Source organism: Vulpes vulpes, chromosome 7 (assembly GCF_048418805.1).
Source record: "Vulpes vulpes isolate BD-2025 chromosome 7, VulVul3, whole genome shotgun sequence".
Taxonomy (NCBI): Eukaryota; Metazoa; Chordata; class Mammalia; order Carnivora; family Canidae; genus Vulpes; species Vulpes vulpes.
Genome location: NC_132786.1, coordinates 11713856 through 11729074, shown reverse-complemented (window position 1 = coordinate 11729074; position 15219 = coordinate 11713856). Strand labels below are relative to the sequence as shown.

At 41.4% G+C, this 15219-nt stretch overlaps 1 protein-coding gene across 1 annotated transcript in view; it reads right to left on the bottom strand.

Moving 5' to 3' along the window:
- Nucleotides 1-4566: 4566 nt before the first annotated feature.
- The window catches only part of DGKI (diacylglycerol kinase iota), a 419283-nt gene continuing 408630 nt past the window's right edge, over nt 4567-15219 (bottom strand). Inside the window, 3 exon segments of the mRNA XM_072762958.1 lie at nt 4567-5685; nt 9411-9510; nt 11124-11160. Of these exon segments, the coding sequence (XP_072619059.1) occupies nt 5569-5685; nt 9411-9510; nt 11124-11160 (254 nt within the window). The 3' untranslated portion in view covers nt 4567-5568.

Here is a 15219-nt window from a genome sequence, read left to right as displayed (position 1 = left end):
CAAATGTTCCTAATCACAGCATCCCTCCCAGGTAGTCAGGTAGCCTTTGTTCAAACAGTCTCAGGGCCTGAAAGCACATGTAATTCCATAGGAGTGCCCACTCCGCTGTTGGATAATATTTATACTTCATCTTTGCATTCAGTCAAAACCCACTGCAAATTTTGTCTATTGCTTCTAGTTTTGTCCTGAAGACATAGCATGAGTTTTAGCTCTCATTTTAGTAGTATTTCTGTCTCATCTGAAAGACTTGGTTGCAAATATGTTTTTAAGAACACTACCAAGACTCTTAGGGAAAGGAAATGCAAAATATCATTTCTTTCATATTCATATTCTCATGTCATATTTCTTAGAACAAAAACATTGCTGGCTGAAGAGTGACTGGCACGATAAAGGCCTGATGGATCCCCCAGTCCATGCTTCCCTGCTACACTGTGCTTCTCCCATGCAGAACTGATCCCATTGGAATCTCTTAGGTTGCCAGCTCCATGAAGTCAAGAGTTTTGGTTCTTGCATTCATTAGCAAGATGATCCTTAGCATGTTGCCTGCATCAGAGTGAGGGATAAATAGATTTTTAATAGAAATGATTAAATACATAAATGTATGCTTGACTCATGAACATATGATTGCATGCAGAATGCCTGAGTACATATATAGACTCTGGAATCTGCCTACCATGAGGACACCATTCAATATGCAAATCTCTACTGTAAACGGCAATGCTTCAACAGCCTAAGAATTACTTTTCCTGTTTTCTTTTGGGGACCAGGTCAGTGCTGTGTGTCCAGGGAGTGGCTTTTCCAAAGGCACTACTCCTTGCTTAATTCCTATTTTTAGGCTTCTCATTAAACTGTGGGGATACAGCCTAAAATCCACAGATGGGTATAACAGGTGTATAGTCCAGTCAACTAGGTGATCAGAGTTAGTGGACATCTCTTCATCCTTCAGACAAAATGGATACTTGTCCCGGGGGTAACTGCATTTTGATCCATTTTGAGCAGAATCCCTGAGGAAGAATTTGGGTGTCCGTATGACAAAATTACTGAAGGTAGTGGCAGAAAGTCCAGGAAGTCTATGGCCATGGTCAGAAAACTAGAGGGACTAGAGATGAGTGAAGATCAGGACACAGAGCACAGGGATGGGACAAAGCCCATCTGGGAAGCCAGACAGAATTCAGAGAATGAGGAAGTAGAGGGATTCAGAGAGGTTCTAGTGAGACATGGGCAGAAACTACTGTATACAAATAAATGTCAAAAACTAGTTAGAAAAGTCTCCCATTTCAACAATGATCTATTATTATATGTTTAAACAGCAGAACTGAATGAAAGATCACGCTGTTTTCAGTGATTTCATGAGCTACACCTACTGGAAGGAAGCCGAGCTCCTCAGACCCCCAGCCCTTATCCCAGTTCCTACACCTTCCTGGCAGCAGCTTGCCCTCATTAAATATCATTAGGGCAACGTATTGAGTGTTAGCCCTGCAAATTCAACCTTATAAAGCATTACAGAGAAAGAAACTTTCCATCTGAGATCCAAAAACAGCACAGACAAGTCTCTGGGCTCTAGGTTTCATGCTTCGTGTAAGGTAACATGAACTGTTATGAGACCTCTTGGTCATGGATTTTATGACGCAGGCAATAGCAAATGCCATGTGCAATTGGAGTGGCTGCAGTAAGAGAATTGAGCTTAGCAACAGCAGAAACAACAAAGAATAAATGAAAAATTTCTGTTAGCTTGTCTTTGCCTGTTGGTGTTAACTATACATAGAGAGATGACTAGCATGCTTCTAAAATGTTTTGTCTATTGGAAACCTATGTAATAACATGTGTATAGCATATGTATATATATATGTACACATATAGATATGTACACATATGTATCCAAATAAATACATTTCTATAGGTCTGTGGGGGCTTGTGTGCACACAATCTTTCTGACACAACATACAAGCAGCAATGTAGATCAGTGTTAACACTGTTTATCCCTGGGGAGTGGGATGGAGGACACTAGCACAGAGGAACACCTTGTTCCTCTTGCCTGTGATTCCCATCTGTACCATTAGAACTTTTTTATAAAAAGCATGTTCTACCTTTATAATTTAAAAAAAATCTAAATGTTTTAAATAAATCAAAATGTAAAAAAATAAAACTGCTGCCCCATATATTATAAAACATGGATATTGTGAGAAGTCTGTTAAATAAATTTCAGAAATCCTTTAGGCAAAGAAATGGTTACAAGGCCCAAACGCAAACTACCTGTTGAGTATCTCCCGGTGCAAACACATCTGCCTAAGTGCTAAAGCCAGCTAGTATGACAGGAAAGGGAGTGATGGGGTGTGCAGGGCTTTCCATCAGTTGTCATGAATTTCAGGGCTGTGCACTTGCCAACTAAATTCTCTTCTTCAGAAATTGCATTGGTTGTAGGTTATAGTCTCCATAGAGGTAACCAGAACTCTCAAAGTGAAATTTGCAGCCATGGTGTTTATTTCCTTCTTGGCTTCTGTTTTTTAACAGTCCTTGAATGTGATATAGCACAGCTTAACTGGCTCCTATTTCATTAAATGTGTACTACTGGAATATATGGCTCCAAAAATGACTACCTTTAAGGTTCTATGTTGTCTTGTAATAATTCTCCATTCCTTACCCCCCTCCCTGTCAACCTAACCTACATATGGAATCCAAGAGTAGATAGCACTGCCATGTAAGGGGCTCTTCTGAGCCAAACACAGAGGAATGGCAGCTAAGCCAGCCTCTCTCCAATACCGCCTCAGGAGGTTTTGTAGAAAATTGTATTTTTATAAGTGTACAGTTTTATGTCTTCTAAATTAAATGGATATGGGTCTACAGGCCAGGGCCAGATCATTTGCTTCTACACTTTCTGATAGCCCATTAAAGGGGATACTATATACTTGAGCTGAGCTGGAAACTCCTGGAGCATATGGCCTCAGCTCTTTCTGAAGCCCAAGACTGTTACATGCAGTGATCAATTAAAAAAAAAAATGCTACAGGAGGTAGGTTTAATATTGAATCCATTAAATATGTAACTGTTCTGCTCATTTTTTTATATTCTTTTCTTGGAAAACCCAAGTCCAGAGGGTTGTTCACTTCTTCAAAGGGATATTTGCCTTGGTTGTACATAGTTTCCCATCAATAATGTAGAACTTTCTTTTTTCTTTTTCCTTTTTTTTTTTTTTTTTTTTTTGGCTTGGAATGATTTCCAAATGTACCAGAACCCTACAGTAGTCATTATCTTATCAATTTTCATACCAGGAATTTACTTGTGACTTCGGTTGGACCTATTTGAATTGGCCCATAGCCATCTATACCCTAAATTTTCTCTGGGCTGCTTTGAAGCATCTCAACGAAATATGAGATGGTAGTTGGTGAAAATAGTCCTACATCCCAGAAATGGCAGCTGCGTAACCAACCGTGTGGCCAACTGTTTGGCTCAGTCTAGGGAATGGAAGGCACCATTCAAAGCCAGATTCCAGTCTGTTTTAAGGATTATATTTCTGTCCTCACAACATCTCTTTGACAGTCCCACCAACTGAAAAACTCCCAGATGAAGCTCAGTGATTAAATTCTCCTGTAACATATTTTTTTCCAGCTTCTGGAAACAATCTACTGCTGTCCTCCTTACCTCACCATAAAACCCAACAGATAATTCCATTTCTAAGACTGATATATGGAAATAGATTACTCATAACCAACCTGTTCTCCTACAGCTGGAAATAAAACTAACAATTCGATTTTGAATTGACTAAAGAGATACTTCATCCTCGTCCACTGAGAAGTTTCTCCTACTTAATACAGCATTCATATCTGTCCTTTCAAAATGATATGTGACCAAAATGTGGTTCCGATAAGCAATGTGTCACCAATGGACCTTTAAAGTAAATGTAGAAAAAAGATCACTTATATGTTCACATGCAGAGACACTAGGGAAGCACTTTGCCTGTGTCTAGGAGCAAAATGGAAGCTCAGAAGACATCAGTTTTAGTCTGAGACAACCCTTTACCCACTTTCATTTCTGTTTTATACCCAAGGCAAGTAGACCTCCTCACTGAAAGTTAGGAGGCTTTTCCTCCTGCTATTGTAGTTATCACAGAGTCCCTGATAGAGGGACCTGTAGGTACCAACTGATCTGTGGCAAGATTCGAAGTTGTAATTCCAATGCCAGAGACACATTTCTAGCTAGGCTCCCACAGCAATTTGTACTAAGAATTTTCTGGTAGGGGAAAACAGAGAAAGGAATGTGTTAGACTACCCTGTACATAAGAAATGGGGTTATAGTGCTATCGGGTATGACCTTGGGATCTGACAAGTAAAAGGTGAGGCATCCATCAGAAAGATCCAGCCATCCTGGAAATCTGGCAGTGGAACTCATAAAACAAGGCTTTGTCCTTGGGACAAGGCTTACTTGGGGTGATGAGAACCAAAAACTTAGAAAGAGAACCTAAAATGGGCCCCCTCTCACCACAGTAACCCAAGAGTCTATACTTATTAGTTTCTGTGCAACATGCCAGTGACTGTTTTCTTGCGTAAGTGAGTTATTTTGACAGATGCTGCTACTTTTGCATTGGCTGTTTTATTTCAAGTCAATTAGCCTGCTTTCTATTATCACTCAAGAAAGTCTAGAAGTAGAGGCTGTCACAGTGCTCCATTTCCTATAATCGCAGTTCCCACACATGGTTTTCTGCTCAGCAACTTCAACTGCACTTAAAATCCAGTGGTTCCGCAAACTGGCCGTGGGCCTTTGTTGAACCCTTTGCTTGTCTCTATTGCAGCAAAAGGCAAAGATGGCTACACGTAGGCAGTATGGGGCTGTGCAAACAGCCCAAGCTGAACCAGTCTTTCATGGCTATCAGCAACAGCCCCGCGGCCAGGGCCGGCCCCTGAATGCCCTCCCATGCCACCTTACCAAACCTCAGATATATAGCGCACAAATTGACATCATCCATGTGGCACGTCCCAGCTCCTACATAATGACAAGGGATTGTGGAGGGAGGGGAAACATGCAAAAGGTCACTAATCATCTTGGTATATTTTGTCTTGGAAATGGAAGCAGCTTTACAGTTGTGATTCTGCAGGATATCCAGAGGGTTTTCATAGACTTTCTGACAGTCTTGCGATCTTCAAAGACTGAACATAAAGAAAGCAGGTCATATTTTTTGAATGATGGGTAGTTACAGTAGAATTGTGTGGTACAGAGGACTCAGGAATGCATTGGGGGAGGAGGGAGCGGTGCCATTTATACGAACATCCTTTGAATCTTGAAAATAAATTATACAGGTGAACACAGAAGTTCATGCTACTTGCTGGAAGCAATGAGGATCAAATTTTGTGGAATTGGGTATTCCACAAATCTCCAGGTATCCAGCCCCTTCCTCAGTAGGCTACCATGTTCTGTTGTACATCTTGGTAGCCCTTAACAACTGGTGGCATGGTATCAGATTCTTGCAGAGACAGACAGATTTATGGATTCCATCAGCTTCTTCCAGGGGAGCTGCCCAATCACCGGGAGGGCACAGGTGATACACTTGCGCAGGTTCTCTTTGTGATCTACCAGGGTCAAACAGCAGTTTCCAGGTCCTCATGGCCAATGATCTTATAGTTCTGGCAGCTTTCTAGGTAAGCAGCCAAATCTGGGTCTCCAGCTTGCTGTGCTCTGTCTTGAGGGGTCTTACCCTATAGGTAACAGTGGGAAGGAAGGAGACACAAATACTTGGAATGAGATTTAAAAAAAAAAAAAAGGTACAGAGGTATTCAAAGATTACTCACTAAAGGATTTTTCCATGCTTGTGGTTTTAGAGTCCACAAGACACTTTCAAATCTATTGTCACATTAAACATGTGAGTTAGGTAAGTTCAAGAGAAAGACATAATCACTTAACAGGTGGGGCTTAGATCCAAGGATACAGGAGGTTCAGAGTAACTGAGTCCACAGCAGGAAACAGTGTGGTACAGTGAGTTTTGAACCCAGATTCTTTCCAGGAGAAGAGGAATAGAAATCACTGAACAAAAAAGTAGGAAGTTGGCATTCGGACTTCTGATGCTGGACTCTTCCTATTATCCTAAACTCTGGGAGGCAGCAAGCAGAAAATGAGAGGACCAGATGGTTGTAAATGATCTAAAGATGTTTCTTTGCTGATTTCAAAGTCTTCAGTTAAATTCTCCAAATTCAGAACCATCTCATCTCTCCAAAAAGTGCTTTAATTTCTGACTATAAAAGTGATGGATGTTGGTTAAATAAACAGGGAAAAGCACAAAAGCATAAGGAAGAAAATAAAAATCGCCAATAATTCCTACACTACACTAAGATAACTGCTGTTAACCTTCCACGGAGTAGCTATTTTGTCTTTTTCTATAGTTCTACACATAACTATTTTTTGTAAAAATGAAACCATACTATGGGGCACCTGGATGGCTCAGTCAGTTAAGTAGTCTGACTTTTGATTTCAGCTCAGGTCATGATCACAGGGTCATGAAATCGATCCCCGCATCAGGCTCCATGCTAAGTGTGGAGTCTGCTTAAGATTCTCTCTCTCCCTCTCCCCCTGCCCCTCCCCTGCTTGTGCTCTCTCTCTCTCAAAAAAAAAAAAAAAAGTTAAAAAAACATACTCTGTTTACATACTATTATATAACACACTTTTTCACTTACTATATCAAATATATCACAAATATCAAATATATGACTTTTATGTCATTCAATGTTCTTCTACATCATCTTAAATGAACATATCATTTCTTGCAGCCTGCTATAAGGCCGTATGTAAATTCATACACACACATGATATTTTTGGAAGAAGGTCAATGAAGAGAATTCAGTAGTAGAAGGAAGGAAGGTCTTCATTCTTTTGAATGCATATAGATATTACTTAACACTCCTTGAAACTTTTAATTTTTGTTCTATGATAAAGATACAGGTAAAACTATTTTAAAAAGTGATATTAAAAAATAAAAAAATAAAAAATAAAAGTGATATTAAGTTAAAAAAGGTGGAAGCATGGTCATTGTACCAAAGAAACAGCTCCAAGTATAAATGCACACAAGTATTACAAAAATGATTGAAGGCTTCTCAGCTTCCATTTGAGTCACTGCAATGGAGAGTATCAAGCTCAATTAAGCCTGCTTCCACCAGCCTACAAAGATACGTGGGTAGAGGATGAAAGGAAAGTAACAGGGGTTCTTGATTCTTTCTAAAATTTTACTTATACATACTTTGCTGGGATTTAATATTTAACCACTAGCTTAAAGCTCTTATAATATTTTTTCCAACTTATTTACAGTATAAATAGACTTATACGGGTCTTCAATATTATTAATGAGGTTGGAATTACTAGCTTCCAAGTATTCAGAGAGGGAGACTGGGGTGGCTCTTGAGTTGATACTAAAGAAACTGTTCTCTAGCAGGAGAAATTGTCAAGATACTACTTCTCACAAAAAAAAAAAAAAAAAAATATATATATATATATATGAATGAAAAGATCCAGCTATAATTATCTTGTTCTGCTTTAACCTAGCATAAAATTCCAAAATAGAAAAAATTAACAATCCCAAAAGGATAAAGCATGTCATACGGTGAGACCTCTAGAACACAATGTTGGGTGAAAATAAGCGTTCTACAACAGCATGAATAGTATGACTTCACTGGCTTAAAAAAAAAAAATGAGGGAGAAAAACAGGTATACCTACATGTGAAGAGAGATCATTAAACTTTTAATAGTACATAGGTCTAGGGTGTGAGATTTCTAGTGATTTTTATCCTTTTACATATTCTTTGCATTGCTAGAGGTTTTTTTTTTTTTGCTAGAGTTTTTTATATAAGAATGCCCTATATTTATAATCATAAAATAATGAAACTGTGTTTTGAAAAAAAGCAGGCACACACATAACACCAAAAAGGAAGCAATCTCAAGGAATGTCCAGCCTATTTATCTGATTTAGAAACTTCGAAAGATAAAAAAGAGCAATCTGCTCATGAGCCGGGTCTCCAGCCTAGTCTTTTGTTTGCCTCTTTCACGTTGCTCCTCCCTTTCTTTTTATTTTCTGAGTTGAGTGTAGGAGTAGCCCTTTGTGTGTAAATAGGCAATTGCCACGCTGTTGTGTGGTTGGCCCCAGCAAAGGCAACCCTACCTGAAATCGTGCCCCCCCCCCTTTCCCACCTACATGGTTTGCGTTTCTCAATCAATTTTTACAGTTCAGCAGTCTTTCCTTTTTTAGGGTCAACCCAGGGTGGTTTCTCAGAGCTCATCAGGCTCCTCTGCGGCTCTGTCTTCTGTAGACGCTGTCTCCCCACCCCCACCCCCTTCTCCTGGGCTGCAGCTCCAGCTACACCACCTCCTCAGCTCCAGCTTTCTGCCCTTCCCTTGGTGCTCTCAGTAAATGAATGACTTGCGGTGTACCTTGACCTCAGGTCTCCTGAACCAAGTTTCTCCTGACGCCTTACCTCTCTACCTGTTGGCATTTTTCTGGTCAAGGCATTTTAACGGGTTATTTTTATATGTCCCACTATCAGTTTTTGGCCTCCCTGCTCCCTCCTTAAGACGTTAACATACTTTAAATCCAGATTTACATGCCTTTAGCTGCAGGGTAACCAACCACAGGATGCCATAGGTACCGCTGTAAGGCAAAAACATTATACAAACCATAGGAAAAAAACACAACTTGGTTACTTTGTTACCATACTTCATCCTGTTGGATCCAGTGGGGTATTCCATCACCAAATGACAAGGGATCTGCTCAAACAACACTGGGCTGGGTGTCAAGAGAACTGGATTTGGATTTGGGCTCAGCTATGGTCTCAGGGCATAGAACTTTCTTTTGGTTTCAGTTCTTGCACTGATAAGAGCAATTCCCACCCTAACTTCAGGGGTTAGATTTTAGGAAAAAAGTATAAGAAAATAAATAGGAAGAAACTTTTAAAAATAGAAAGCAAACACAAATGCGCCAGATTTAAGATTGTAACCCTCTTGAAGTCAGGGCTGACCATCCTGACGGTGATTGCTAATCACCTGGGCACCTGTACATGGGGCCATCATAAATCATAGATTTTTAAGCTACCCTAGGTAAAGTAGCTGAAGGAGATAGTCCAAAGAGGCCCTCTCCTCAGGCTTTGAACCTCACGTCCCCGGCCTTGGCTGCTGGCCTTCAGCAAGACAACCCCAAAATCCCAAGGCCAGGACATTCAGAGCTTTATAAAGTCCCATAGGCAAGCACACACCCTTCCCTTTGTGCTTATACATTTAAACTACAGTTTCTCTAAATGAAGCACTTTATTTTTTCCTCCTTTTTCCAAAGCCCCAGGCACTTCCATAAGCAAGAAAGGGCGCCTTTGCTATGCGCACAAGTGAAGGCAACAGTGCCGGTGATCCTGCCCAGCGGGAGGATGTTTGCACTCACTCATCAAGTTACCTTGGAGTCCGTCTTTCTCAGAGATGCTCCCGCATCCACCAGAAGCTGGCACACAGCCCGGTTCCGCTGGCAGGCAGCCTTGTGCAGTGCGGTCTCACCCCTAAATCAAAGAGGAAATGGGAAACCACCCATAAAGGGACTGGGGATGGGGGTGGGGGTAGAGGCAGCAGGGAGGGGGTGAGGGTAGCTTCCCATCCCTGCTGCTGAGGCTCTGTGCTCCTGCGCCTCCTTGCACTCCTTGCACAGCTGAGACCATGGCTGGGGGGCACATTCTGGGGAGGTGGATGGGGGGGCTGTCTAAACATGCCTTCAGTTAGTCATCAACGAACCATAATTTCTGATTCCAGTCTCTTTCCTCCACAGTGTTAACTAGGCTGAGCGACTTGTTTTCACCCATAACCTCTGGTTTAGGTCATACTGAATGGCACTATTCAACAGACGGATGTGTATAGATGCATCTCAGCACCATCAAACAATTTTCTCTGTGGATGCATCTGGGCAGAACATGGGGGAACCAGATAAAGCACACACGGGGCAGTGATGGAAAACCACCATCCCTTCAGATACTTCCCACTATGCTTGGCAGACCGCCATTGTGCCCTTGGTAGAGTATCTCGGGGGATTCAACTTCGAAGGACCAGGTCAACACAAGCTGCCCTACCTACTGATTTCATGTGAATGGCAGGTGGGAGGATGTGGGGAGCCATACAGGACATCTGGGAGAGTTGGGAACATGAGCTCTCTCATGTTGGCCATAGGCCCAAGGCCAGCCTCTAGGTGTAGGAAGAGAGCAAAGCCGAGTAGCTATTTCCACCCCTCTAACAGGCAGCATAGGGAGGCGAGATTTCCATTCAGGTAAGTGTTCACCTTGCCATTAGGATGTGGTATGTGGACAAACTCTATGGCACAAAGGAGTGTTTCCTCCATGTCCAGGAAGTCATAAGTATAGAACTATACCCTTCCCACTCATCTGCCATTCTATTCATTCCTACTTTTCCTCCTCCAGACCTACTTAGCTGCTCCCCTTCCTTTATCTCTCTTCAAATTTCTTTGAAGTTTTATAGTGCTTCTATGGGGCTTTCAGGGTTAGATGTTTAGCCTTTCTTTGTTCCTACTTGGGGAGTAGTAGCTATCTGGCTGCCCTAGGATTGGAAAAGTTGAAAACAAACATTATCAGTTTGGGGACCACACCAGAGAGGAGGACTTTCTCAACTGGAGTCTTTCATCTGGACCACAGAACATAAAAATGATTGGAATGACTATATTCTTAATTCTCCAGTGGTTGTATAGAACTTGCTCCATTCTAGAGCCAGGAGAGGGGTTTCATTACTAACGAAGGATGCCGTAGGGCATTAGGATTTAATTTTCTCACAAACCCCAGTTGAGAAAGAGTAAATAAAAAAAGGTGAATGTACTTATTTAGAGTTCTCAGTAGTCCAAGAGGCACCAGTGCAGAACTCCCTTGCCTGTAGGAAGCTCTAAATGATGAAGAGCAATGGCTGTGCATGTAATCATTATGATTCCTGTCATTAATTTTTATTGTGTAATTTTTGATTTAGAAGATTAGCCCTGCACAGTTGTAAATACAATTGAAAGTGAAGTTCTTATCACTGACATTTAAATTATCTATTGCATGCTCTATAGACTACATTCTTCTCCTAGATATGTACTAAAGAAAATAATCTAGACTATGTGAAGAGAGGCAATACTCACGTTTCACTGTCTGCCATATCCAATAACTCAGAAGGTCCTAAATAAGGGGAAAGCAAGATGCCCATCAAAAATAAGTTCAAAAACTAACCATTTAACAAAAAATTATAGTCACAGAATTAAAATACCTTGGAAAGCTGAAAAAGGAGTCATTTGGTGATAGGGAAAAGAAAGGATTTCTCTGCCCCCCACTCACCAACCACCGCCAGCCCATATGCGTGGAATGATATAGTCCATACCTTTAAAGCAACCTTCAATCAAGTAGAAGAAATAAAATTAACTGGAATAGAATAAGTGATAAATAGCTAAGTGGTTACCTTGGAGAAAGGGGACACTTCAGTAGGCTTTAAGGATTGTTTATAACTCCCCAGTGGCAGGTTGAGATGGGGTTTTATATAGTATAATTTTAAAGCTACAAGATACCACAGATATCATCCCGTCTAATATCTGTATTTTAGAAACAGAGAAAAATTACATTTTTCATAAAATTTCCCTTCTAAGATCTGGAAGGAATGTCATGCATAAACACCAAATGATTATAGATGCTTCCTTAGGAAGTGACATGTTTGGTGAGTTTTTGCACTGACAACATTCTATTTGATCACCAATTAATTAATTCAGTCTGCAAACAATCCTTGGAATGATCACCTTTCCACCTTCTGCACCACTGTTTCCCTCCCCAACCCTCCTATACTCTAATTTGTCTGCGGGTATCAGCTGAGACACATTTTCCATAAAGCCCTCCACAACCCTCCCTCCAAATACTGCATCAAATGTTCCATCTATGTGCCCCTCACTTTGTGCCCTAACCCTATGTCCTAAAATTGGGAAGGTAATATAATTTATCATCCAAATTGAGACTGTCCCAGATAGGTGGGAATAGGTAATCATTTTAACAATCATGACACTTAAACCATAATAAAACCACTAGTCTCTCTCCACAACTAGATTCTAGTAAACCCCTTGAAGCTGTGGCCTATGCCTTGTCCACCACTCCGTCCTTCCTTGGTACCTGGCATAGAGCCTGGTACCAAGCAGATGCTTAAATGTTTCGTTGAATTAATGAATAAATGTGCTTAGATGCACCAAACACAGTTCTAGGTATTGAGCATTTTAGTCTTTAGAAATATAATCCTGTTGATCTGGTCGCTATATTGTTGAATATCATTATCATTGAAAATTTGCTTATATGATTGGTTATTACATAAAAAGAAGGGAAGAGGTTAGAACTCCCTGACCATTAAAGTCACAGGCCAAGAAGGACTTTCACAATCCTCATGGTCATCCAAGAGCTGCCTCCTCTTTCACATCTATAGCCACGTAGGTCCTGTGAATCTTCCTTTGTACCCCCTGCCCTATGCACCTCTTCTCTTTGTCCTGTTTGATAAATAGGCTTCCTAACTGGTCTCTGCCTATGGCATAATCAGCATGCAGAAACAGTTACTAAGAAAAATTAAAAGTTCTCTTATCATTCAGAATTCTAGGTTTCTAATTCAACACATTGACTGCTTGCTCCCAAGTATTTAAACATGAAAGTTGGCAGTCTTTCACCTGGAACTACCCTTTCTCAATTGTTCCAGGTTCCATTTTTTTCACATTACCTAAACTGGCAACTGTGCCATCATCCCCCTCTCTCAGCCTCTCCCAGCTCACAGAGCTTGTTCCCACCACTCTCCCAATCCAGAACAGCCTTCCCTTTTCTAGCCACATACCTAAATCTTACTCATTCCATGAAGCCCAGTCTGTGACAAGGTCTTCTGAAAAGACCAGCTTTGACAGAAAGAATCTATCTTTGAACTCCTGTAACATTGACTTGGCTCCACTCTTGTACTATGTATTTGCTTTTCAGTCAAATGACTTGTCTGCCTAAATGAATTATTCTAAATCCCTGTCATGTAAGAATATTTATTATTTTTCATTTATTATTTTTCTAGCACTATCCTACATGAAATATCCAACAAAGACTTCATTCATTTATCTTTGTTCCTCAGTCTTGGCATTCTGAGGACACAGGAACAATAATTCCCACCACACACACCCAGAGAAGTGCAAGGTAGTATAGTGCAGTGATGGGGTCTAGAGACGAACCTGCTTGCTTCAAAATTCTGGCTCTACCTGCCACTTACTGCATCTCGGGCAAGTTCATTTAATCTCTCAGTTCCTAATCTCTCAGCCACATTCATAACGAAAGACTGATATCTCTCTCACAGAATTGTTGTGAGATTTCACAAACTAATATAAGTTATGTGCTTAAAATGGGAGCTGGCAAGATACAGGCAATGTCTGAAGTCTAGATATGAAGTGTCCTACTTTCTGCATAATCCAGCAGGTTACACTAAGTGGAGATGTGAAGCATCTGTGGAGGAAGGAAATATACCAGGATCTGCATTTACCTCCATTTACTTCTGAAGCCACTTGTTGACTCAAATTCAATGTCCTGAGAACCAGTAACTCCAGACCCCCTCAACCACTAGCAGGGCATTATCCACAAGGTCAGGAATAAGAAGGCTTACAGGGTCCTATGGTCCTCACAGAGAGTGCCTGCCACCTTCAGAGAACCTTTGGAGCCATTCATCTGGAAAGGAATTCCATGAATAGGAGCAACCCAGCCCCATGGGCAGGAGCTCTGTTCCCACCATTCACTGCTAAGTGCATGCCTATTCAGGCACCAGAAGCCTCAAGTCCTTTCTCCCTTGGCCCATTGACTCCAGAGGGCACACTACCACGTAAGTGAGAGGCTGTGGAACCAGCTAAATCTGAGCTAAAATGGCAATTGTTGGACACTCTGAAAGCAAGGACAAGGAAGAGAAGGGACCCTGCTCCTCGAATTTCTTAAAGAATCACTATAAATGCAGCCAACCCAGGATAATTGCAGAGCTGATTATCCAGCATATGAGTCAGGCATGCCTATAGCTGCTTATCACATCCCCCTTCTCTCCTTTTCATCCTTGGCAGCTGGCAGAGGTGAGAGGGAGAGGTGCTGCTCCTAAAATGAGATACTTTTGCTCTTAATTAAAATCTAACGAAACTCCAATTACAGGTTTCAGGAATGGAATGGGCCCCGGAATGATGGACTTAATTAACCCAAACTTTCCTCCTCTTCCCATCAATACATAATAATCACAAAGGAGCAGAACATTTTGAACAGCGTCAGGCAAATCGCCAAAGAGCGAAGGGAGGCAGCAAACTGATGAGAGGCGGGAGTAGGGAGCTATTTTTAATAGTACGGCTACATTTTCTAATAATGTTTTAACCTGCTTTAAAATAACTGTGTTTGCATAATGCTAGCAAGAAGGGGGGTGCAGAGGAGGAAAGCAGAGGCCGGTGGGGCAGGGGCAGCCTCTGAACAGGCTGGAGTTTCCCTCCTTGTGTGTGCTTCCAATGACCTGCTGGGAGCCCCTGGGGTCCTATATTGTGCTGGTGAGTGATGCCCTGCACAGGTTAGCAGCATTGGTGTAAGATTCAGAGAAGGGGATGTGGCCAGAGAAACAAAAAATCATCTACACAGACCTCAAAAATTCTGTTCAAAAGAAAAAGTACTTTTAAAAATGGCATCTATGACTTCTGGAAAGTTAATTTGAGTGTCACTGATAAGGGAGAGCACTGATAAGAGACACAAGAAGGAAAAGATGATGGAATTCTTTCAATTTATGTCAATGGTGAACATTTGGACCCAGGGCTTACTGTGTATGTTAGGCAGGTATACGTATGGTCTGATTGTGGAGATCATGCCATCTGCCCTGGGGAAGTCGAAGGAATACTATGAACATGTTAACAGTGAACTCACAATAATTCCCTGAATATTAAAGGAAGTCTCGGTTCTCTGTCCCTCCTAGAGTTTACTATAATGTCCACACCCAATCTTATAAGTGACCTGCACCGGAAAACAACTATTAAATCCCAAATGAAGGCACACGTGTGTTCATGTTTGTCCATGAAACTTTCGGGGACAGATGAGCCATCGCTGCCCCTCCATAGCTCTGCACCAGTTGTCCCTGGAACCCTGCAGACAACACTTATATTGAATGATCCTGCACTGTGGCTCTTTATCCATGTTTCATTGCCCTTACTGGGGTTTTAGAAATATGGAGGGCAGAGA